The 24,903-nt window shown below is 34.9% G+C and overlaps 1 protein-coding gene across 1 annotated transcript; it reads left to right on the forward strand.

Moving 5' to 3' along the window:
* The first annotated feature begins 1,379 nt into the window (after positions 1-1,379).
* LOC116143405 lies at positions 1,380-4,684 on the forward strand. The gene is made up of 4 exons (XM_031428858.1): positions 1,380-1,390; positions 1,935-2,227; positions 2,925-3,104; positions 4,010-4,684. The coding sequence occupies exons 2-4, from the start codon at positions 1,973-1,975 to the stop codon at positions 4,682-4,684; spliced, it is 1,110 nt and encodes a 369-aa protein (XP_031284718.1). The 5' UTR covers positions 1,380-1,390; positions 1,935-1,972.
* The last annotated feature ends 20,219 nt before the right edge of the window (positions 4,685-24,903 follow it).

Raw genomic sequence — 24,903 nt, forward strand, 5'->3', positions numbered from 1 at the left:
AGAAGAGAAGGGATGTTTCGTTCGATGTTAGCGAATGGGTACTTTTGAAACTACACCCATACCGCTAGCAAACGGTCTTCAAACAGGTCCATCAAAAACTAGCTAACAGTTTTTATGGACCCTACCAGATTCTAGAGAAGATCGGCCCTGTCGCATATAAGTTATAATTACCGGAAGGGGCGCGCATTCACCTAGTGTTTCATGTGTCCCTACTCAAACGATACCAAGACAACGGGGACAACGCTGAAACGCCACAGGTTGAGTTACCACCATTCACCGATGAAGGGGTGGTCTTATTGAAGCCACAAACTATTTTAGACTACCGTTGGATCAAGCAAGGTACCCAGCCGGTCGAAGAAAGCTTAGTGCAATGGAAGCACCTTCCAGCCGAGGAGGCAACGTGGGAGCAAACAAAGAAGTTAAGGGAGAGGTTTCCGAATTTGGACCTTGAGGACAAGGATCCACTTGCTGGGGGAGGTATTGTTAGGCCACGACATTTGGAGAGGGGCCGTAATCCAAATCCCAAATACTTGGGATAAGCTGGGACGTGAAGAACGTTCCTTGCATGCTAGCAAATGGTACCATTAAACACGTGAAGAGCAGGAATGGACTGGGTCATGGCAGTTGAGAGTTTTACGTGCGAATGGGTCCTCAGTGGTTGCGAGTTTTACATCCATTTCATTTCCGTTAGTTATGTTTTGTTTCTTATGCATTTGCATGATCTGTTTCACGTGGGTCGTAGTTCAGTTATTAGCTAATAATTTCCTTTTTATTTTGGTTTTAGTGTAAGTGGCTTTGCTTATTTAAGCAGCCGAAAATTATCAATGGAAGGCAAGCAATCATTTTTATTCAAATTGTGGTACGTTTCTCACCCGAAGAAAAGACAAATTATCTAATCATTTTTATTCTCTGAATTTGAGACCTATCATTCTCTTCAATGTTGATGAGGTGTTACACCATAGTTATATCCTTGTTAGGTCATCATTTTGTTCTGGGCCCTTTCCCGCGCCCCCTTATATCGTCATCAAAAGATTCTTAAGTGGATTAAAACACTATAAATATGACCAAAATTATATAATAAACTCTTATATGATTTCAGTTATATTGAGTTGTCTAATTGGAGATGGATTGGATTCACACAATTAATGAAATTATTCAGATTACTGGGCTTAAATTGTGGTCACCCATCGCCAGGCCCACTACTAATCGGTTTCGTCCGCGGTTAGGCGAGACGAAATTTTGCACCATCAGCATGTAACTCTGGTACGTGTCAAACACAGCAATGCTCTTGCTGCCACCTCCTCTCTTTTCAACCTTTTCTCTCAAATCAAATCTCTGTTGCCACTGCGCTGCTCACTTCAGACTCAGTTGCCTTTAATCTAAATTCTCTGTAAGTCTCTCTTCTTTAACTCTTCTCAGCTCTCTACTTTTCAGTTCAGCTCATACTTCTTATTACGACTCGTAAACTTTTGTCGATGGTTTTAATGAGTTGCTCGTATATTCAGAAACTGAGACTGTGACATATGTTGCATTTGATTTGTTCGCTTCTTTTCAAAGTTTTATTGTTAATTGTTTATCAATTTGTTCAATGTTTGTAAGGTTTCATACGTTTTCCTGTAAATTATTAATTTTAAATCGCATAAATCTTTAAATAGCAAGTCCGATAAGGTTCTATATTCATAAAGAAAATTGAAATGATATTATGCATGTTTTTAAAGTGATTCTAAATATTCAAATAAATATTTATATGCTACTAATTAATTTAAATTTTAGTCATGATTTTCTGTGTTTGCTTTTTATCAATTTCTTGCTCGAGTGCTAATGATGCTTATTATTAGTTTTTATTTTGGTGATTATTGGCATAACTTTCTTTCAAAATTTTGAAAAATTTATAGTTTGTGCAGGATGCCAGTGATTAAATATGTGTTTTTCAGCATGTGATTGAGGGAGCAAGAAGCTTCATATTTGGAGAATGGTGTATCTGATGTCTTTGTTTCAAGATTTGATGGCTATGATAATGATCTTGGTGACGAAGCCCTTTTGCCTTTGCAAGTCAGCAATTTTGTTTTGTCTAAAAACCACTTTTTTTGTCCTTCATAGCTGGATAGAGCTGGTCAATGTCACTACCAACTTCCATGTGAACATGATATGCAGAACAATGTCTTGGACAGTTGCTCTTATAACTCTTCCTCTACGAGTTTTTACCGCCTTGCAGAGGGAGAGACTGGTATTTTTTACTATTTTCGTTTAATAACTCGTATCTACAGTTTTTTATCTAATATCTATTTGTACTTTTTTTTTAATGTAAATTTATTTAAGTAACTTGAAATCAGCACAAAAATTCATATTACCATGTCTTTGTCTGTTTGCAAACGGAAGTAAGCTATGCTTCTTCGATATAGATTTTCCATTAGTAATACAGACATGTCATCTCATAATGGATAAGACTATTTCAAGAAATATTTACTAGAATGGTGGCTGGGGTTACCTGTTTGGTTGCAGGACGAGCTGTGCATAGTTAAAACAGGTGGAGAACTTTAACTTATGAGTTATGACTGCTAATACTGAATAAAGATGGGTTCTGGAGTTACAAAAGTTGTAAAATTGTCTTTTCAGAGTCAGGCTCCATTTTTTTTTCCCATCAGGCTGAACCCTATGAGAACTGTTTTGTCTGATGCCTCTTGCAATACTTTTTATATATAAATCAATTTCTGATGGAGAAAATGCATAGGCCTCCTAGAGTATAAGACATTTGTGTTATGCCTGCCTCTTCCTTTATTACATGGTTTTCCTATCAATTTTAATCGTTTTGTTATATCTCTTCCATTGGCATTACTTTCTCAAGCCATTATAAGTTCCTAATTCTTCTTGGTGTCTAAATTTTAAATTGTTTCTTGTAATATAAGGACTTTTATGATATACAGCTGGAACAGCAACTGCATGAAATGCAGTTAGAGTTGGAGACTCTTGTCTGGGATAGGAAGGAACTTGAAGGCCATCTTCAGAATGCCATTAAAGAATGCAAAATTATGGAGTCCATGCTAGCTGAACTTGAAGATGAAAATGACAAAGCTATGGCAAAAATTGAATTATTAGAGGACGAGGTAAATATTATCCTCTTGCAGCCCTTGGATAAGTTTTGCCTGCCGTTGTGATTAGTTTTCCTTGGTTTGGATTGTGAATGTATTACTATAGTTATTAAAGTAATACTTATGATGTTACCACGTATCATTCATAACACCATAGCAAAACAGTTTGTGTTTGCCTTTATTTTTCATGCGTTAAGTGGTTTATTATTTGGAAAATTCTTGCTTAATACTGCATCAAGAGTTGATGAAATGGTAATATCTGGGGTTTCCAGACCAAATTGGAAAAAAGGGAGAGAGTCAAAAGTTGCATTGCTATTTGGATCTAACTGTAATACCTAAATGTATGTCTGAAGTAGCCCACGACTGCTTTGCCATATTTTATACATAGCAGCTGATGTGACAGAGTGGTATAGGTTATCCTGTCTTCATATCATCCTTTTTTTTTTCTTTTTTTTCTTCTTTCTAAATATAATCATGCTGAACCAGTGACAATATTCTATTACTCAAAATTTTTAGCTGAAGTAACTTTTGATTCCGTAAGCTGTGCTACAGTAAAATTATTTTCAAGTATACATGAATATATAGTCTTGGCAAGAGGTGGCAAGGTGCCTTTCTTTCAAGTTAATTTTGACTATGGCAGTTTGCATCAGTTTTCATGCTAGTTAATTGTAACATAATTAAAAAAAAAAAAAAAGATTTTAGATGCTTAGAGCTTAGGAAAGGGCATAACTATGTTGCAATTAGATAGTCCGAATGAACCTCAAAAGCTTTGATCTGTACAATCTACTACTGTCTATCTGTTTTTCCTTTATTGTTAATTTATTGCATGGAATTTATAAGAAATTTGCCATGCTATAATTTTTTTAATTTATGCTTGGTTGACAGTGGTCTTGAATCTGTGTACATTTGTGCATCTATAGTTGCAGTGTCTGAAGGATGAAACTCTTCAGCTGAAGGAAATTTGTGGTAAAGAACGGTGGGGTTTTAAAGTTCATGACAAAGACAATGGACAAAAAGTTGGCGTTGCTGCTGACAACTATGGCATTTCATATGGGTTACCGTCATGGAAATCCAATCTTAAGGGGACTGACTTCTTCTTCCAAGATGTGATGACACACAAAGACGCTTGGGCAGGTGAAAGCAAGAATAATACTGAATTTCTCAATATCTTAAAGACTGGAATTGCAGCGAGCAGCGAATCCATCCACTCTTATATACCTGGTTTTATCCCACGAAATATAGGAATGATTGAAGTGCTTGACCAGAGAAGTGGAATTGCACTTTCACAGTCTCTTTTTAGTGCGGTGTTATCGCTTTTGGTTGGAATGATTATCTGGGAAGCTGAAGACCCTTGCATGCCACTTGTGGTGGCTCTTTTCACAGTGGTTGGCATGTCACTGAAAAGCGTTGTTCAGTTTTTCTCCACCATTAAGAACAAACCTGCTTCTGATGCTGTCGCTTTATTAAGCTTCAACTGGTTTATACTCGGCACACTGACATACCCAACACTGCCAAAAGTTGCCCGCATGTTGGCTCCCCTCACCATCAGGTTTGTAGGTCAGACAATGAGCTGGTTTGGTTTCTCGACACAATAGCTTAATCTACTCGATTCCTAGAAATCACCTAACCATGTATAATGTTAATATCTTTCTGTCACAGTTTTTACTCGTTAGACAGAGAAGACTATAATATGAAAAATATATGTTTAGACTTTGATTTACTCCAGTCTATAGTTTATTTGGATGTAATTGTTACTTGAGTGATGCAGGTTTTATATGTGGACAGAGATGTTCTGCAATCTTCATAGTGCATTAATATTAAGAAGAACTAGCAATTTGAGCAAAAACTCCGTGGCGTAAAGAGGTAATAACAACCTATGAGATCTTTCATCTTTGCCTTAAATTATATGCCATTGTTTATACGATGATGTATCACCCAAACATTTTGGTTAACATGATAGTTCATACTTCTCCAATTACATTGACCTTCAAAATCATGAGTTCACCTTCAAATCATGTGCATTTCTACCTTTAACCTTTGCTTTTTCATTTCTATATCATAACTTCCTTTTTTTTTCTTTTTTTTTTTTGGTTGACATGTGGTGCCTTTATGTTGCCTTACGTGGGGGCTATATTTTAAAGTTGGGTAAGGATCAATTTTGTTAATCAAATCCATTTAAAATCTTATTAGAAAATTTGTTAATGACTTAATTCATCCAATTGAATTTTGTATCAATGTTAGATCATTAGATTACGTGAAAACATATATCATTGCCATTTCAATCCAGCTCAAACAATTATTATTATGTCAAATGTGTTTTTAAAACTATGTTATATTATTAATTGAAAGGTATCGTTATGAAAGATGAAGAATCCGAACAATTTTGAAAATATCTCGATTCAATAGCCAAATATAGATTATATAATCTTGCCTTGCAAATTGGGAAGTGTTTAATTAATCATAGGTTCTTCTCTCTATCGAAACAATAGGGTTGGTATGCTCATTACTAAACTTATTGAAGAGATGAAATGTATTCAAAGTATTATCTTTTCATATCGAAGTTTCTCAATAATTTGTACATTCTTTATTGATGTATATAACTATCACTTCTGCCCCTATTTAGATTCGTCTTCAGTAAGTTTATTGACGAGTTTTAATATGATTCGATTTATAAGTAGTTATCTTTTATAAAAATATGACCAACACCAAGGCCCTCTAGAGGCCAACCTCCTTCTGTTGCACATTTAGTCCATAGTTCGTGGTTCAATTACATGACTTTCAAGATCCTGAGTAGACCTTAAAATTAAGAGTCATAAATGTCCAGCTTAATTATTTTAAATAAGGTGACCTAACGCAGTTCACAAGTCCCATATAAATCCTGTCGGTCGAAATTTGTGTATTTTTATAATTTATTTTATCTAGTTATTCAACAAAATCACCGAAAGGTCCTTTATATTATTTGTTCTATTTGTATTATTAAACCTTTTTATTTTTATATGAAGATATTATTTGTACCTGAAATTCGCCGATATTTTGAACTAATTATTATCACCATGCGGTCCAGCCCAGTTTATACCTCTATAAAAATGTGTGGCTGGAGCTGAAACTCAATCTGTACCAGTACCAAATTCTAATATATATATATATATATGTCCAGAAGTTTCGACAAGAATTATTTACACTCTTATAATTTACGAATATTTGTCAAACATAATGAGTATAAGAGTAAAATTGTCAACATAATAAGAAATAAAAAGTTCTTTATATCTTATCAAATGTTGAAGTTTTAACATTTTTATTATTTAATATTTCGATCATTTCACAAATGTCAAAATCAACTTCTTTTTATTGCAAGATATAAGACAGAAAAAAAGGTATATTCATCGTTGTATCCAAGATTTGTGTGAAAATTAGCTTCATCAATTATAAAGTTATAAGCCTTCAATTCCGAAACCTATGAGTCTCTTTGTTCTTTCACTAAGGTGTTTATGTTAAAACCTCCTATTTCTCTCACAAAAGTTCTATAACTCTTTTGGGCTATAAATTAATCCCCGCATTTCTTATAAATTAAGGTACCATGTTTAATTGTTTTACCAAATATTATTGAAAATATTTTGTTTCTGGTAACGGGTCGTCATCATTTGGTTGTCTCTTTCACATGAATATCAGGTCATGAAAGGAGAATTTAAATGAAATAGGGTCCTCTAGAATTGGATAAGTTCGGAGAAGCAAGACAGATCAACAGAAATATTAAATATTTTGTCTTTGTGGGAACATTTATTGTTGAAATTTCGTGCTTATCCTTCTTTTTGCTTTGTCAAACAGATGTTGCTTCCAAGTTAATATTATTTCTATTTGTGTGCATTTCTACCTTTAACCTTTCTTAATTGCTTTATTGGGTTGGCATGTGGTGACTTCATGTTGCATTACTTTTGGGGCTGTATTTAAAGTTGGGTAAGGATCAATTTTGTTAATCAATTCCGTCTTTTAAGTCTTAATATCGAAGATCATGTGAAAATTGATATAGACGTCACCCATTTATCAAGTATTGACGGTAATTTTTAGATATCAAACACATACATATCAAATAGGTTATTTTTAATGGATAAAGCGAAACATTTTGAATTCTTTAACTCCGAAAACAAAACCTTTCAATCTAGTATTCTGAATCCTTTTATTCGGAATGAATCAAAATCTCTTCAAATTGATTTACAAAGATCAAGGAAGTCTTCTTCATTAGGAAGCAAGCAAACGCGTGGGATGAACAGAGGTTTGTCTCCTAATCACATGGCTTTACTTTACATCAAAAAGAAAAAAGAAGAACAAAGGTCAAGCCGCAGCTTTAAGAAGTCCAATGAACACAAAAAAAGTCTTAGTTCATTATTGATTGAAATATGAATAAAGAATGATCCAAATTTTTTTCTAATTTAGTCACGTTACACACTGACTTTTTTCTCTTTATGCTCACAAAATTGTCTCAATCTTTTCAACCTTATTTTAATTTCCGAGACATGAATCATCACCCCCTTTGACAATTCACCTCTTCATGACTTCATCTCCAAGAAACTAACATCAACCGCTCTTATTTTTGCTGCTTTATAGAAAGCCGCCAATCAAGAGTATTTTAATTAATTTTGTTAATTAAGTGAATCTCAATGTCTCTTGAAGGCTAAATTAAATCCTTTGGAATCTAAATATATTAAATTAAATAAACATGTGCAATATGTTTTATTGTTGATTGTCTTTTGAAGTTGTCAAAAGAAACATTCATAGCATTCGAAACGAAAGGCCCTACTTAGATTTCTTTTTTTATTTTTTATTTTACAATTTAATTTTGCACTAATTTGAATATTTGTTAAATAAAAAGCCGGTTTTTTTTGTATATATTCATAATAGAAAGTTGTGACAACATTTGGATATGGATTAACTATTAAAGACAAAATTATTTGGAGGATAGAACCTTATTCTAGAAATAAATAAATAAATGAGATATATATGTGTTGTACGGTCAATCCGGAGATAATAATTCCCTATTAGAAGAGAAGATATTTAGATTGACTTAATTTGGAAGGAAGATATTCAGATTGACTTAGACTCCAACTAAGGTAGCTGAAGATTATGCAACTTCCTAATTCTACGTATTTGAATCTTATCTCAACTATATCATATAAATGGGTGCTATATAAACCCATCATAACTTATTTTCAAGGGGGCTGGGCAATTGTTCCAAGCAAAATCTCCTAGGAATTATACTGTTCTTTGTAAGCTCTGAAAAACAATAAGCTAACAGTGGACGTATGCTCAAGTTTTAACTGGCCGAACCACTTTAAAAATCTCTCTGCCATTTATTTTATTGCATTTATTATTCATCTACTGCTGGTTATTTGTAATCATGCGCTCATCTATTCCGGTTCTAACAAGGTCAATCAAAATTCTCTGGTTGATGCAGATTTCTATATCAACATTTTGGTGTTAGAAGGAGGGTCTGATTCATAACAACTATCCATGTTTTTCCAGCAAGTCTCAACTTCTTCAGCAAATCCCAACTTCTTAATCTAGAATCACGTTATCAAATATGAAAATCTGAGCAGGATAAACTCTGAATCTGGCTAAGCAATAACATAAGAATTGTAGCACTTCGAGTTAGCTTTTCGACGTCCAAGAATCATCCAAATCCGAGGTCTGCAGCTTAAGTTATCATCAAAATACTAAAGCATGTTCCAAATCAAAGCTCTCAGATCGCGTGGCCAAATCGCTCAAATCACGTGCTTAGATTACTCTGATCTTCAGCTTTAGATCGCATGGCTAAATCGCTCAGATCGCGAGCTCAAATCTCTCAGATTAGAAATCGCTCTCAAGCTCTTTAGCTCCCAAGCTATCGAGCTCTCAAGCTCTCTAGCTCTTAAGCTCTCCAAGCTTTCTGATCGAGCAATGCTCTCAGATCAAGCTTTCCAAGCTTTCTGATCGAGCAATGTTCTCAGTTCAAGCTCTACAAGCTTTCTGATCGAGCAATGCTCTCAGATCAAGCTCTCTATGCTTTCTAATCAAGCAATGCTTTCAAATCAAGCTTTCTGATCGAGCAATGCTCTCAAATCAAGCTCTCCATGCATTCTGATCGAACAATGCTCTCAGATTAAGCTCTCCATGCTTTCTAATTGAGCAATGCTCTCAGATCAAGCTCCCCGTGTTTTCTGATCGAGCAATGCTCTCAAATCAAGCTCTCAATGCTTTCTGATTGAGCAATGCTCTCAAATCAAGCTCTTCATGCTTTCTGATCGAGCAATGCTCTCAAATCAAGCTCTTCATGCTTTCTGATCAAGCAATGCTCTCAGATCAAGCTCTCCATGCTTTCTGATCAAGTCATGCTCTTAGACCAAGCTCTCAATGCTTTCTGATTGAGCAATGCTCTCAGATCAAGCTCTCAACACTTTCTGATCTAGCTATGATCTCAGATCAAGCTCTCCATGCTTTCTGATCGAGCAATGCTCTAAGATCAAGCTCTCTATGCTTTTTGATCGAACCATGCTCTCAAATTAAGCTCTCCATGCTTTTAGATCAAGCAATGCTCTCAGATCAAGCTCTCCATGCTTTCTGATCAAGTCATGCTCTTAGACCAAGCTCTCAATGCTTTCTGATTGAGCAATGCTCTCAGATCAAGCTCTCAATGCTTTATGATCGAGCAATGCTCTCAGATTAAGCTCTCCATGCTTTTTTATTGAGCCATGCTCGAACAGAAAGCAAATCAAGCTCTCCATGCTTTCTGATCGAGCAATGCTCTCAGATGAAGCTCTCCAAGCTTTCTGATTGAGCAATGCTTTCAGATCAAGCTCTCCATGCTTTCTGATCGAGCAATATTCTCAGATCAAGCTCTCCATGCTTTTTGATCGAGCAATGCTCTTTGATCAAGCTCTCCATGCTTTCTAATCGAGCAATGCTCTCAAATGAAACTCTCCAAGCTTTCTGATCGAGCAATGCTCTCAAATCAAGCTCGCCATGTTTTTTGATCGAGTAATGCTCTCAGATCAAGCTCTCCATGCTTTTTGATCGAGCAATGCTTTCAGATCAAGTTCTCCATTCTTTTTTATCGAGCAATGCTCTCAGATCAAGCACTTTATGCTTTCTAATCGAGCTATGGTCTCATATCAAGTTCTCCATGTTTCTGATCGAGCTATGCTCTTAGATAAGCTCTTCATACTTTTTGATAGAGTTATGCTCTTAGATCAAGCTCTTCGCGCTTTCTAATCAAACTCCTTTCACTCTCAGATCGAGCTATTTATGCTCTCTGATCAAGCTCTTTATGTTCTCTGATTGAGCTCTTTATGCTCCCTGATTAAGCTCATATGCTCGCTCATTCACTTGAGATCACGTGTTCAAGATCTCTCAGATCTTTTAGATTGCGCCAGACATAACTCAAGTTCTTCAATTCGAGACTGTAGCCTATAGTGCGACAGCCATCTAGATCAAAGACATGAGTTTTTGAACTGCAATTACGCACTCCTAGGAATTACACTGTTCTTTGTAAGCTCTTAAAAACAATAAGATAACAGTGGACGTAGGCTTAATTTTTAACTTGCCGAACCACTTTAAAAATCTCTCTGCCATTTATTTTATTGTATTTATTATTCATCCATTACTATTTATTCGTAATCACGCGCATATCTATTCTGGTTCCGACAGGGTCAATCAAAATTCTCTAGTTGGTGCAGATTTTTGTATCAATAATATGAATATAAATTCTAATAAAATCTAGAAGCATGAAATCAAATTTTACTTTCAACAAATTAAAAATTAGTTAAAATATGCCTTTCAATTAAGAGTAATACTACACATATATAATTTTCATACAACATTTCTCATACAATATTGTGTGGCAAGATATGATTGGCTAATTTAAAATTAAAATTAAATTTTTATCCAATCATATCTTACCATATAATATTATATGATAAATATTGTATGAGAATGATGTATGCATAGTATTATTCTTCGATTAAACCGAAATCAGATAAAAATCAGATATTTTATCAGGCAAAGATTACGCTCCACTCTAACGGCCACAAACAATTTACATTTAAATTTTGCTCTCTACAAGTCAGTCGACGTTGCCGTTACAGACCACGTGCACGTGCAATCACTGTGTATCCACGTAGGATCAATGTAGTGGTACTCTCGTAATTCTCCTAAACGTCCCGCCCCTTTTCCGGATTCCCGCTTTGATCTCTTCTGGATGGGTGGAAAAGCGGTTCAACAATCACAGGATTTATTGGTTCTGACACGTGTGCGTATCAGGTTCGTCTGTGCCATGTATAAATAACCCTCATCTAACTCTCGCCTAACCCACTGATAGGGTTAATAGGCTTTAAACAAAAATTTTATTAGCCTTCATCTTCTTCAGAGCATTCATTTTAGCTTCAGCTTGGCGGAGGAGATGAGAAATGATTCAGTTACCGGCGGTCTCTAATTCGCTTGGTGCAGGTCGGGAACTGATTGGCTGCTATTTTATTCTTTTTCAATTTATCGATCGAAAATTTTTAAGCCATATGGCGTACTGTGATTGGTGGAATAAGTGAATGAAAAAAAGCAAATTGGATCCCGCCTTGCATCAACTGAATCGGAGACCGAGGTGAGAGGTTGCATGGATCTTGTGTTTTATCTTCAGATCTCAGGTTGGGATTTTGCTATTTGGTCCTTATAATTTGGTTTAATTTCGATCTACATCTCTTAGATTTAGATCCTTTTTATCTCTTTACGACGAATTTAAATTTATATGAGATGAATTTGGTATATCTCATTGCTTGATCTAAGTGTATTTAGTATAATTTGCTCTCAGTTTGAAGTAGAACAAATTCTATGTTAGTTTTGGATGCTATATATGCATACATATTTTGCCCAGCAGAATATGCAATATTTGCTTTGATGTTTATAAAAAAAAAAAAAAAAAAAAAAAAAATGAATTTAGGGGAGACCGAAGACTTGTATCATTGAATAATAGACTTAAAACTTCGCACTTTAATAACTGTTTTATTGTAGATTTGTTGCCAAATTCGCTTTCTGAAGTTGAATAATTTGGTATACTGTTAACCTTAAATAATAGACTTGTAGAACTTCATATTGTGATGACTCAAGTTTCATATTTGGATACTTATGGACAATGAATCGATGTGATAGGAAACATAAGTTGGAGAATCTATCTCTATATTGAGCTTTCATTTTTATTTCATAGCTATCGCTTTTACTAGTAGCATGTTAACTTGGTGTTTTAGTAAGCCAGTTTTCATCTATAATTAGGGGAACTATCTACATGGAGTTGGTTTTGGATTAAATGACATTCTTACACGTTGGACAATAAGAACTTAAACGAATGGCTGGACTAAATCCCATGCAGCTTATTTCCTCACATCATCGCTATTTGTTAGTGTGATTTTGACTGATTTACAGACAAGTTTGGTGTGACATCAGAGGCAGCAATGAGGATTTCAGGAAAGCAGGGGGCTGTAGTTTGTCTGTTTAGTATAGCGTATCTCATTTTGTTCAGGGTGGTCCAGGTTGCTTCAGTTTTAGGATTTTATTTCTATACGAGTCATTTATATGGATTTGTCTAACTCTAGAATTGATGTTGATTATTTGATTATGTTAGTATGTTTTTCTCCTTTTTGACCGGGTTTACATATCAGGACTGGTGGTGTTCTTCCAATTTAATTATATATATATATGTATATATTTCTTTGCTAACAAACAAAACTTAAGAGTGTTTAAAATAGTTTTCCCAGTTTTCATTTTTGTATGAACTACACACTTTTGGTTCTTTCTTCTCCATCTCTCTTTTTCTCTGTTCTTGGTAGATGGATGAGTCTCATCTGACATAGAATTTCAATTTGTTAGATTTAATAAACTGCACTAGAAAATGAGTCCCATCATGGCCAAAAAAGTAGAGTTTGTTTCATCTGTTCTTTATGTCATTGTTTAATATTTAATCATTTTAGCTTTGTAATGGCTATGTCTGCATGTTGAGAGTTCCATTTACACAAAGTTGTGGATTGAGTGTTGCAAGCTACAATTTTGGCATCGACTATTCTGGTTGTATTGGACTCTGTTAGACTAAAAGTTCACGAGTTGAGGCTTTTATGGTCTTAAACTTTACAATCTTTTATGATCTTGCATTCTGGACTCAGTTGCTCCTATATTCACTTTTTAACAAGATTATTGTCCTTGAACAATATTACAGAGGAAAAGATAATCAGCAGGTAATTAGGAGATCAAATAGAGAGTTCTAGAAGTTAAAGGATACTGTGAGAAAATAATATAATTAACTTAAGGCGGAAAGATTGTGGGCAGAAAAGAGATGTCCAGTATGTTGTAGTTGAAAAAGGAGTCTCTTATTGGATGGTGTGTGAAGTGAAGTTATATCACACAGGAGATTGTTTAATTTGTGGTCAGGAAGCAATGGAAACAATTCTTCTCTATGACAAAGAAATGAAGCCTTTAACGCAAACATTCGTTAAAAAACTGATAACTTCATCAATGATTTACTTCTTATGGAACTCCGCTCTCGTTGGATAGCAAAGGTCGTTGAAATGGGCTTTAGCTTTGGGGGGTTTAACACAGAAATGAGCCTATGTTGGTCCATTAATATAAATTGGACTTAAAATAAGACCAGATTGGGCTTTAGTGATTTAAAAAAAATTGGCTTATTTCAATAATCTTAACCTGTTCAGACTTGAGAGCTGCAAAGGTTATTGATGTTGGTGGTAACCACCTTGCAAAGGTAAATGCGTCTAGGCCTTTTGACCCATTAATTTTCAATTCAGCATATCCATGTAGGGAAAACACTTGTCAGGCATATACAATGTGTATATAAATCTGTTTCAATGAAAACCGTACACTCTGTTTACCTTAAACTAGTGTCCAAACTGAAATGAGTGTCCCCTCAAACTGAGACTAGTAGTGCAAGATTCAAAGAAAAAAAATCTCCTTGGAAAAAGGTAACAAAGCAGTGCCACACACAGAAAGTTGTTTCCAGCTTTTCTATTCTCTTGCCTTCCAAACACAAAATACAATTATTTAGCATTGGTGGGCATATTCTAATGCCGTATTTCCGTTGCCCCCCACATAGATATAAGATAGTGGAGACAAAAGACAAAAGTTGGTGGTGGGCTATTTTCATTTCATTGGGTTGTGTTGTAACTTGGTTTTCGTAGCAATTGGTGATAGTAATATCAGAGGAAAGAGCATTATAGAAAAGAGCAATAGGGACAAACTGGAAAATGCCCATTTTCTTTAAGCGCCTGCCAGCTCCTGTGGGATAGAGCGCGCCATATGCGACAATTTACACATCCCCCAAGTTACCGGCGCCTTTTCTTGGCCTTTATTCTACTTGCCACTCGTCTTTCTATTTCACAAAATTATCTAAGTTAGTGATTCAACTAATATATTATGTGAAAGGCCGTTATAGCTTTTCTAGTTTTAAAATTTGTACGTGTCCACTACCAATTAAAAATGGGGAGAATATGTGTAAATGACATGGTACAATAAGTCAATGCACATATGCAAAATAGTTATTATATTTAATCACTATAAGCACAATTAATTTAAAGTTAGATGATATACAACAAAAACTCAAAAGTGACACCAATTTAAAAATAGACGAGAAAAAAAAAAAACTTAAAAAGTGACACAAATTCACTGAATGATAGCATAGATAATGTAATAGTGTTACATTCGTATTCTATATCTTTTTTCCTCTAAACTTGACTTGACATGTTGGCCTCTCTAATACAACTTTTTTTTTTCAAGCTGAAGGAAATTTGTGGTAAAGAACGGGTGGGGTTTAAAGTTCATGACAAAGACAATGGACAAAAAGTTGGCGTTGCTGCTGACAACTATGGCATTTCATATGGGTTTCCGTCATGGAAATCCAATCTAAGGACTGACTTCTTCTTCCAAGTTGATGACGCACAAAGATGCTTGGCAGGTGAAAGCAAGAATATACTGAATTTCTCAATATCTTAAAGACTGGAATTGCAGCGAGCAGCGAATCCATCCCCTCTTATATACCTGGTATTATCCCACGAAATATAGGAATGAATGAAGTGCTTGACCAGAGAGGAATTGCACTTTCACAGTCTCTTTTTAGTGCGGTGTTATCGCTTTTGGTTGGAATATTATCTGGAAGCTGAAGACCCTTGCATGCCACTTGTGGTGGCTCTTTCACAGTGGTTGGCATGTCACTGAAAAGCGTTGTTCAGTTTTTCTCCCACATTAAGAACAAACCTGCTTCTGATGCGTCGCTTTATTAAGTCTCAACTGTTTATCTCGGCACACTGACATACCCAACACTGCCAAAGTTGCCCGCATGTTGGCTCCCCTCACCATCAGGTTTGTAGGTCAGACAATGAGCTGGTTTGGTTTCTGGACAACTAGCTTAATCTACTTGATTCCTAGAAATCACCCAACCATGTATAATGTTAATATCTTTCTGTCACAGTTTTTACTCGTTAGACAGAGAAGACTATAATATGGAAAATATATGTTTAGACTTGATTTACTCCAGTCTATAGTTTATTTGGATGTAATTGTTACTTGAGTGATGCAGGTTTTATGTGTGGACAGAGATGTTCTGCAATCTTCATAGTACTTAATATGAAGAAAACTAGCAATTTGAGCAAAAACTCCGTGGTGTAAAGAGGATAACAACCTATGAGATCTTTCATCTTTGCCTTAATTATTGCCATTGTTTATACGATGATGAATCACCAAACGTTTTGGTAACATGATAGTTCATACTTCTCCAATTACATGACCTTCAAAATCATGAGTTCACCTTCAAATCATGTGCATTTCTACCTTAACCTTTGCTTTTTCATTTCTATATCATAACTTCTTTTTTTTTTTTTTTTTTTTTTTGGGTTGACATGTGGTGCTTTTATGTTGCCTTACGTAGGGGCTATATTTAAAGTTGGGTAGATCATTTTTGTAATCAAATCCTTTAAATCTTATTAGAAAATTTGTTAAAGACTTAATTCACCAATTGAATTTTGTATCAATGTTAGATCATTAGATTACGTGAAAACATATCATTGCCATTTCAATCCAGCCAAACAATATTATTATGTCAAATGTGTTTTTAAAACTATGTTATATATTAATTGAAAGGTATCGTTATGAAAGATGAGAATCCGACAATTTTGAAATATCTCGATCAATAGCCAAATATAGATTATATAATCTGCCTTGCAAATTGGAAGTGTTTAATTATCATAGTTCTTCTCTCTAACGACAATAGGGTTGGTATTGCTCATTACAAACTTATCGAAGAGATGAATGTATTCAAAGTATTATCTTTTCATATCGAAGTTTCTCAATAATTTGTACTTCTTATTGATGTATATAACTACACTTCTGCCCCTATTTAGTTCGTCTTCAGTAAGTTTATTGACGAGTTTTAATATGATTCGATTTATAAGCAGTTATCTTTTATAAAATATGACCACACTAAGGCCCTCTAGAGGCCAACGTCCTTCCGTTGCACATTTAGTCCAAAGTTCTGGTTCAATTACATGACTTTCAAGATCCTGAGTAGACCTTAAAATTAGAGTCAAAATGTCCAGCTAATTATTTAATAGGACCTAACGCAGTTCACAAGTCCCTATAAATCCTGTCGGTCGAAATTTGTGTATTTTTATAATTTATTTTATCTAGTTTCAACAAATCACCGAAAGGTCCTTTATATTATTTGTTCTATTTGTATTATTAAACCTTTTTATTTTTATATAGAGATATTATTTGTACCTGAAATTCGCCGATATTTTGAACTAATATTATCACCATGCGGTCCAGCCCAGTTTATAGTTTATACCTCTATAAATGTGTGGCTGGAGCTGAAATCATCTGTACCAGTACCAAATTCTAATATATATATATATATGTCCAGAAGTTTCGACAAGAATTATTTACACTCTTATAATTTACGAATATTTGTCAAACATAATGAGTATAAGAGTAAAATTGTCAACATAATAAGAAATAAAAAGTTCATTATATCTTATCAATGTTAAGTTTTAACATTTTATTATTTATATTTCGATCATTTCACAAATGTCAAAATCAACTCTTTTTATTGCAAGATATAAGACAGAAAAAAAGGTATATTCATCGTTGTATCCAAGATTTGTGTGAAATTAGCTTCATAATTATGATTTTAAGCCTTCAATTCCGAAACCTATGAGTCTCTTGTTCTTTCACTAAGGTGTTTATGTTAAAACCTCCTATTCTCTCACAAAAGTTCTATAACTCTTTGGGCTATAAATTAATCCCCGCATTTCTTATAATGTTTAATTGTTTTACCAAATATTTGAAAATATTTGTATCTGGTAACGGGTCGTCATCATTTGGTTGTCTCTTTCACATGAATATCAGGTCACGAAAGGAGAATTTAAATGAAATAGGGTCCTCTAGAATTGGATAAGTTCGGAGAAGCAACAGATCACAGAAATATTGAATATTTGTCTTTGTGGGAACATTTATTGTTGAAATTTCGTGCTTATCCTTCTTTTTCCTTTGTCAAAACAGATGTTGCTCCAAGTTAATATTATTTCTATTTGTGTGCATTTCTACCTTTAACCTTTCTTAATTGCTTTATTGGGTTGCATGTGTGAGTGGTGACTTCATGTTGCATTACTTTTGGGGCTGTATTAAAGTTGGTAAGGCAATTTGTTATCAATTCCTTCTTTTAAGTCTAATATCGAAGATCATGTGAAAATTGATATAGACGTCACCCATTATCAAGTATTGACGGTAATTTTTAGATATCAACACATACATATCAAATAGTTTATTTTTATTTTTTAATGGATAAAGCGAAACATTTTGAATTCTTTAACTCCGAAAACAAAACCTTTCAATCTAGTATTCTGAATCCTTTAATTCGGAATGAATCAAAATCTCTTCAAATTGATTTACAAAGATCAAGGAAGTCTTCTTCATTAGGAAGCAAGCAAACGCGTGGGATGAACAGAGGTTTGTCTCCTAATCACTGGCTTTACTTTACATCAAAAAGAAAAAAAAGAACAAAGGTCAAGCCGCAGCTTAAAGAGTCCAATGAACACAAAAAAAGTCTTAGTTCATTATTGATTGAAATAAATAAAGAATGATCCAATTTTTTTTCTAATTTAGTCACGTTACACACTGACTTTTTTCTCTTTATGCTCACAAAATGTCTCAATCTTTTCAACCTTATTTAATTTCCGAGACATGAATCATCACCCCCTTTGACAATTCACCTCTTCATGTTCATCTCCAAGAAACTAACATCAACCGCTCTTATTTTTGCTGCTTTATAGAAAGCCGCCAATCAAGAGTATTTTAATTAATTTTGTTAATTAAGTGAAACTCAGTCTCTTGAAGGCTAAATTAAATCCTTTGGAATCTAAATATATTAAATAAAATAAACAGTGTCAATAGTTTATTGTTGATTGCCTTTGATTGTCAAAAGAAAGATTCATAGCATTCGAAACGACAGGCCCTACTTAGATTTCTTTTTTTATTTTTTATTTTACAATTTAATTTTGCACTAATTTGAATATTTGTTAATAAAAAGCCGGTTTTTTTGGTATATATTCATAGTAGAAAGTTGTGACCAATTTGGACAGGATTACTATTAAAGACAAAATTATGTGGAGGATAGAACCTTATTCTAGAAATAATAAATAAATGAGATATATATGCGTTGTGCAGTCAATCCGGAGATAATAATTCCCTATTAGGAGAAAAATATTTAGATTGACTCAATTTGGAAAGAAGATGTTCATATTGACTTAGACTCCAACTAAGGCAGCTGAAGATCATGCAACTTCCTAATTCTATGTATTTGAATCTTATCTCAACTCTATCATATAATAGGTGCTATATAAACACATCATAATCTTATCTCAACTCTATCATAAATGGGTGCTATATAAACCCTCATAACTTATTTTCAAGGGGGCTGGGAAATTGTTCAAGCAAAACTTCCTCGGAATTATACTGTTTTTTGTAAGCTCTGAGAAACAATAACTAACAGTGGACGTATGCTCAAGTTCTAACTTGCCGAACCACTTTAAAAATCTCTCTGCCATTCACTTATTACATTTATTATTCATCTACTGCTGGTTATCTTAATCACGCGCACATCCATTCGGTTCTGACAAGGTCAATCAGAATTCTCTGGTTGATGCAGATTTCTGTACAATTTTTTGGCGTTAAAGGAGGGTCTGATTTATAGCAACTCTCCATGTTTTTCTAGCAAGTCCAACTTCTTCAACAAGTCTCAACTTCTTAATCTAGAATCACATTATCAAATATAAATCTGAGCGAATAAACTCTGAATCTAGCTAAGCAATAACATAAGAATTGTAGCCCTTCGAGTTAGCTTTTCGATGGTCCAAGAATCATCCAATTCGAGGTCTGCAGCTTAAGTTATCATCAAAATACTAAAGTATTTCCAAATCAAAGCTCTCAGATCGCGTGGCCAAATCGCTCTCAAGTTCTCTAGCTCCTAAGCTATCGAGCTCTCAAGCTCTCCAAGCTTTCTGATCGAGCAATGCTCTCAAATCAAGCTTTCCAAGCGTTCTAATCGAGCAATGTTCTCAGATCAAGCTCTCCAAGCTTTTGATCAACAATGCTCTCAGATCAAACATCATGATTTCTAATCAACTCTCCAAGCTTTCTGATCGAGCAATGCTCTCAGATCAAGCTCTCCATGCGTTTCTGATCGACAATGCTCTTAGATCAAGCTCTTCATCTTTCTAATAGAGCAATGCTCTCAAATCAAGCTCCCCATGCTTTCTGACGAGAAATAATGCTCTCGATCAAGCTCTCCATGCTTTCTGATCGAGCAAAGCTCTCAGATGTAGCTGTCCATGCTTTCTAATCGAGCTATGCTTTCAAATCAAGTTTCCATACTTTCTAATCGAGCTATGCTCTCAAATCAAGCTCTCCAAGCTTTTGATCGAACAATATTCTCAAATCAAACTCTCAATGCTTTTGATCGAGCAATGCTCTCAGATTAAGCTCTCAAAGTTTTTTGTCGAGCAATGTTCTCAGACAAGCTCTCCATACTTTCTGATTGAGCAATACTCTAAGATTAAGCTCTCCAAGCTTTCTAATCGAACAATGCTCTCAGATCAAGCTCTCCATGCTTTCTAATCAAGTCATGCTCTCAGAACCAAGCTCTCAATGCTTTCTAATCTAGCAATGCTCTTAGAACAAGCTCTCCATGCTTTCTGATCGAGCAATGCTGTCGATCAAGCTCTCCATGCTTTCTGATCAAGCTATGTGATGGGAATGCAAAGTCATATTTAACCCCCTTAATGTTTAGTCTTTTATATGTATTTGTTTCCTAATTGTACTCATTATTACTTTATTTTGGTTTAGGAAGCAAATGGAGGTGTTAATTGAAAACGGAATTAATTAGGGGAATTCGGACAGTTTCGCCTGCTTCGTATTCTGGGCATAATTCTCTCATCCGAGCTCCGATTGAGATGATTCAAAGTGCTGTGGAACGCTAAGAAAGAGATCTACAACTTCAGTTTTGAGTTTTTAGAGATACTGACTGAATCAAGGTTGCAATGAGCTTGAAGTTGACGCACCTGCATTACCGACGTCCTGGAGCGTGTTATGCAAGTCAGTCTTTTATTGCACGTTTTGAAGACATACATGCTGCACGAAAATTACAGCTGGAAACACCACCTTCCTATTTTATTAGGACTCTATTTTATTTTATTTCCAATAGAATTAAATTAGGTTAAGTTATTTTAGGATAGGAGAATATTTCTTTTAGGAGATTGAGTGGGATTTGAATTCTTAAAGTATTTTAAAAGGGAGATCAGAGTAGGTTTTGGGGGACCACGCCTCTCTCTCTTCTCTTCTCGAAATTTTCTTTCACTTGAGTTTTTGTGATGGCCTAGAGCGGCTAGAACTTTTGTAACTTGGTTGAAGAAACAGAAACCTCGGAATCAAATAACTGTGAGATCTTTCTGTTTTAGTGTTAAATTCATGTTTGAGTATTGAATGTTATTCTGTGCATATTTTTATGATTGATGCATTTAATTACTAGGAGGCCTACTAGTGTATTATTTGTTGAAATCTACTGCTAAGTTTGATATCAAATCCGTAATTGTTTGATCCCTCCAACTTGTGAAGCACTGGGTAAGTAATTTGCTGCTCAGGAATTAGTAACCTTACGAAGAACATTCAACTAAATTAAATACAACTGCTTGTTGTTTGTGTTGTTAGCTTCGTCGATCTCTCTAATTCTTAAGGCTGCCACTAGATTAAATCTTGAGCGCTTGTCTAGGGTTGTTTAGGGGTAAGATTAATTAGGATCGCTTGTTTCCTGATTAATTACAATTAGGAGAGATAGGAAATTATTTCAACGGTGAATATTCAATATGTGAATTGATTTTCTTTGCATCAATGATCAGTTATAAGATTCCGATGGTGGATGTTGACAGAGGCCAAGTTCTTCCTTTGGATTGAATTCGAATTATTGTTTTTGCTTTACTGAAATTGTTTTCTGTTTTTACACAAACACCCCCAGCGTTTTTCACATCAAAGAAAGTTTGGGTAGACACTCTTCGTGGGATCGACCCTTGCTTACCCATTTACAGTTCAGTAGTTAGGTTCGGAAGGTTTTAATTCTGGGTGCCTACGACAGCACGCCACTATGCTCTCAGATCGCTTTCTAAGCTTTTGATCGAGCAATACTCTCAGATCAAGCTCTCCATACTTTCTGATTGAGCAATGCTCTCAGATTAAACTCTCCAGCTTTTTAATCAAGTAGTGCTCCATATCAAGCTCTTCATGCTTTCTGATCAGCAATCTCAATGAAGCTTTCCAGCTTTCTGATCGAGCAATGCTCTCAGATCAAGCTCTCCATGCTTTCTGATCGAGCAATGTTTCTCAGATTAAGCTCTCAAAGCTTTTGATCGAGCAATGCTCTTTGATCAGCTCTCCATGCTTTCTGATCGAGCAATGCTCTCAAATGAACATCTCCAAGCTTTCTGATCGAGCAATGCTCTCAATCAAGCTCGCTATGCTTTTTCATCGAGTAATGCTCTCAGATCAAGCTCTCCATGCTTTTTGATTGAGCAATCTTTCAGATCAAGCTCTCCATTCTTTTGATCGAGCAATGCTTTCAGATCAAGCTCTCCATTCTTTTTATCGAGCAATGCTCTCAGATCAAGCACTTCATGCTTTCTAATTGAGCTATGGTCTCATATCAAGTTCTCCATGCTTTCTGATCGAGCTATGCTCTTAGATCAACTCTTCATACTTTTTGATCGAGTTATACTCTTAGATCAAGCTCTCCGCTTTCTAATCGAACTCCTTTCACTCTCAAATCGAGCTCTTTATGCTCTCCGATCAGCTCTTTATGTTATCTGATTGAGCTATTATGCTCCCTGATTAAGCTCATATGCTTGCCCATTCGCTTGAGATCACATATTCAAGATCTCTCAGATCTCTTAGATTGCGCCAAGCATAACTCAAGTTCTTCAATCGAGACTGCAGCCTTAGTGCGACACCATCCAGATCAAGACATGAGTTTTTGAAGTGCGTTACGCACTCCAAAAACTGGGGGGCTATTGTTGTGCGGTCAATCCAAAGAGGATAATTCCCTATGGAGAGAAGATATTTAGATTTGCTCATTGGAAGGAAGATATTCAGATGACCTATACTTCAACTAAGGTAGCTGAAGATCATGCAACTTCCTAATTCTTTATTTGAATCTTATCTCAACTCTATCATGTAAACGAGTGCTATAAACCCATCATTAACTTGTTTTCAAGGGGCTGGCAATTGATCTAAGCAAATTTTCCTAGGAATTACATTGTTCTTTGTAAGCTCTCAAAAACAATAAGATAACAGTGACGTGCTCAATTCTAACTTGCCGAACCACTTTAAAAATCTCTCTGTCTTTACTTTATTGTATTTATTATTCTCCACTACTGTTTATCTGTAATCAGCTTATATCCATTCTGGTTCTGACAAGGTCAATCAAAATTCTCTGGTTGATGCAGATTTATGTATCAACAATATGAATATAAATTCTAATAAAATCTAGAGGCATGAAACAAATTTTACTTTCAACAAATTAAAAATTAGTTAAATATGCCTTTCAGTTAAACCGAATCAGATATTTTATCAGCAAAGATTACGCTTCCACTCTACGGCCACAACAATTTTACATTTAAATTTTGCTCTCTACAAGTCAGCCCACGTTGGCGTTACAGACCCCAGCGCACGTGCAATCCACTGTGTATCCACTGTAGGATCATGTATGTTACCTCGTAATTCTCCTAACGTCCCGCCCCTTTCCGGATTCCCGCTTTGATCTCTTCGGATGGGTGGAAAAGCGGTTCAACAATCACAGGATTTATTGGTTCTGACACGTGTGCGCATCAGGTTCGTCTGTGCCATGTATAATACCCCCATCAACTCTCGCCTAACCCACTGATAGGGTTAATAGGCTTTAAACAAAAATTTTATTAGCCTTCATCTTCTTCAGAGCATTCATTTTAGCTTCAGCTTGGCGGAGGAGATGAGAATGATTCAGTTACCGGCGGTCTCTAATTCGCTTGGTGCAGGTGGGAACTGATTGGCTGCTATTTTTTCTTTTTCAATTTATCGATCGAAATTTTTAAGCCATATGGCGTACTGTGATTGGTGAATAAGTGAATGAAAAAAGCAAATTGGATCCCGCCTTGCATCAACTGAATCGGAGACCGAGTGTGAGTTTGCATGGATCTGTGTGTTTTATCTTCAGATCTCAGGTTGGGATTTTGCTATTTGGTCCTTATAATTTGGTTTAATTTCGATCTACATCTCTTAATTTAGATCCTTTTATCTCTTTACGACGAATTTAAATTTATATGAGATGAATTTGGTATATCTCATTGCTTGATCTAATTATTTAGTATAATTTGCTCTCATTTTGAAGTAGAACAAATCTTATGTTGATTTTGGATGCTATATATGCATACATATTTTGCCCAGCAGATATGCAATATTTCTTTGATATTTATAAAAAAAAAAAAAAAATAATTTAGGGGAGACCGAAGACTGTATCATTGAATAATAGACTTAAACTTCGCACTTTAATAACTGTTTTATTGTAGATTGGTTGCCAATTCGCTTTCTGAAGTTGAATAATTTGGTTACTGTTAACCTTAAATATAGACTGTAGAACTCAATTGTGTGACTCAAGTTTATATTTGGATACTTATGGACAATGAATCGATGTGATAGGAACATAAGTTGGAGAATCTATCTATATTAGCTTTCATTTTTATTTCATAGCTATCGCTTTTACTAGTAGCATGTTAACTTGTGTTTAGTAGCCAGTTTTTCATCTATAATCTAGGGGAACTATCTACTGTCGTTCTTTTCAAAGTTTTATTGTTAATTGTTTATCAATTTGTTCAATGTTTGTAAAGTTTCATACGTTTTACTGTAAATTCTTAATTTTAAATCGCATAAATCTTTAAATAGCAAGTCCGATAAGGTTCTATATTCATAAAGAAAATTGAAATGATATTATGCATGTTTTTAAAGTGATTCTAAATATTCAAATAAATATTTATATGCTACTAATTAATTTAAATTTTAGTCATGATTTTCTGTGTTTGCTTTTTATCAATTTCTTGCTCGAGTGCTACTGATGTTTATTATTAGTTTTGATTTTGGTGATTATTGGCATAACTTTCTTTCAAAATTTTGAAAAATTTATGGTTTGTGCAGGATGCCAGTGATTAAATATGTGTTTTTCAGCATGTGATTG

The sequence above is a fragment of the Pistacia vera genome, unplaced genomic scaffold (genome assembly GCF_008641045.1).
Source record: "Pistacia vera cultivar Batoury unplaced genomic scaffold, PisVer_v2 Contig1132, whole genome shotgun sequence".
Taxonomy (NCBI): domain Eukaryota; kingdom Viridiplantae; phylum Streptophyta; class Magnoliopsida; order Sapindales; family Anacardiaceae; genus Pistacia; species Pistacia vera.

Excerpts from the sequence above, each read along its gene's own strand:
- LOC116143405 (XM_031428858.1), top strand. The coding sequence starts at position 1,973 with ATGGTGTATCTGATGTCTTTGTTTCAAGATTTGATGGCTATGATAATG. Across the intron at positions 2,228-2,924 it reads CCTTGCAGAGGGAGAGACTG|CTGGAACAGCAACTGCATGA; the intron begins GTATTTTTTACT and ends TATGATATACAG. Across the intron at positions 3,105-4,009 it reads TTGAATTATTAGAGGACGAG|TTGCAGTGTCTGAAGGATGA; the intron begins GTAAATATTATC and ends GTGCATCTATAG.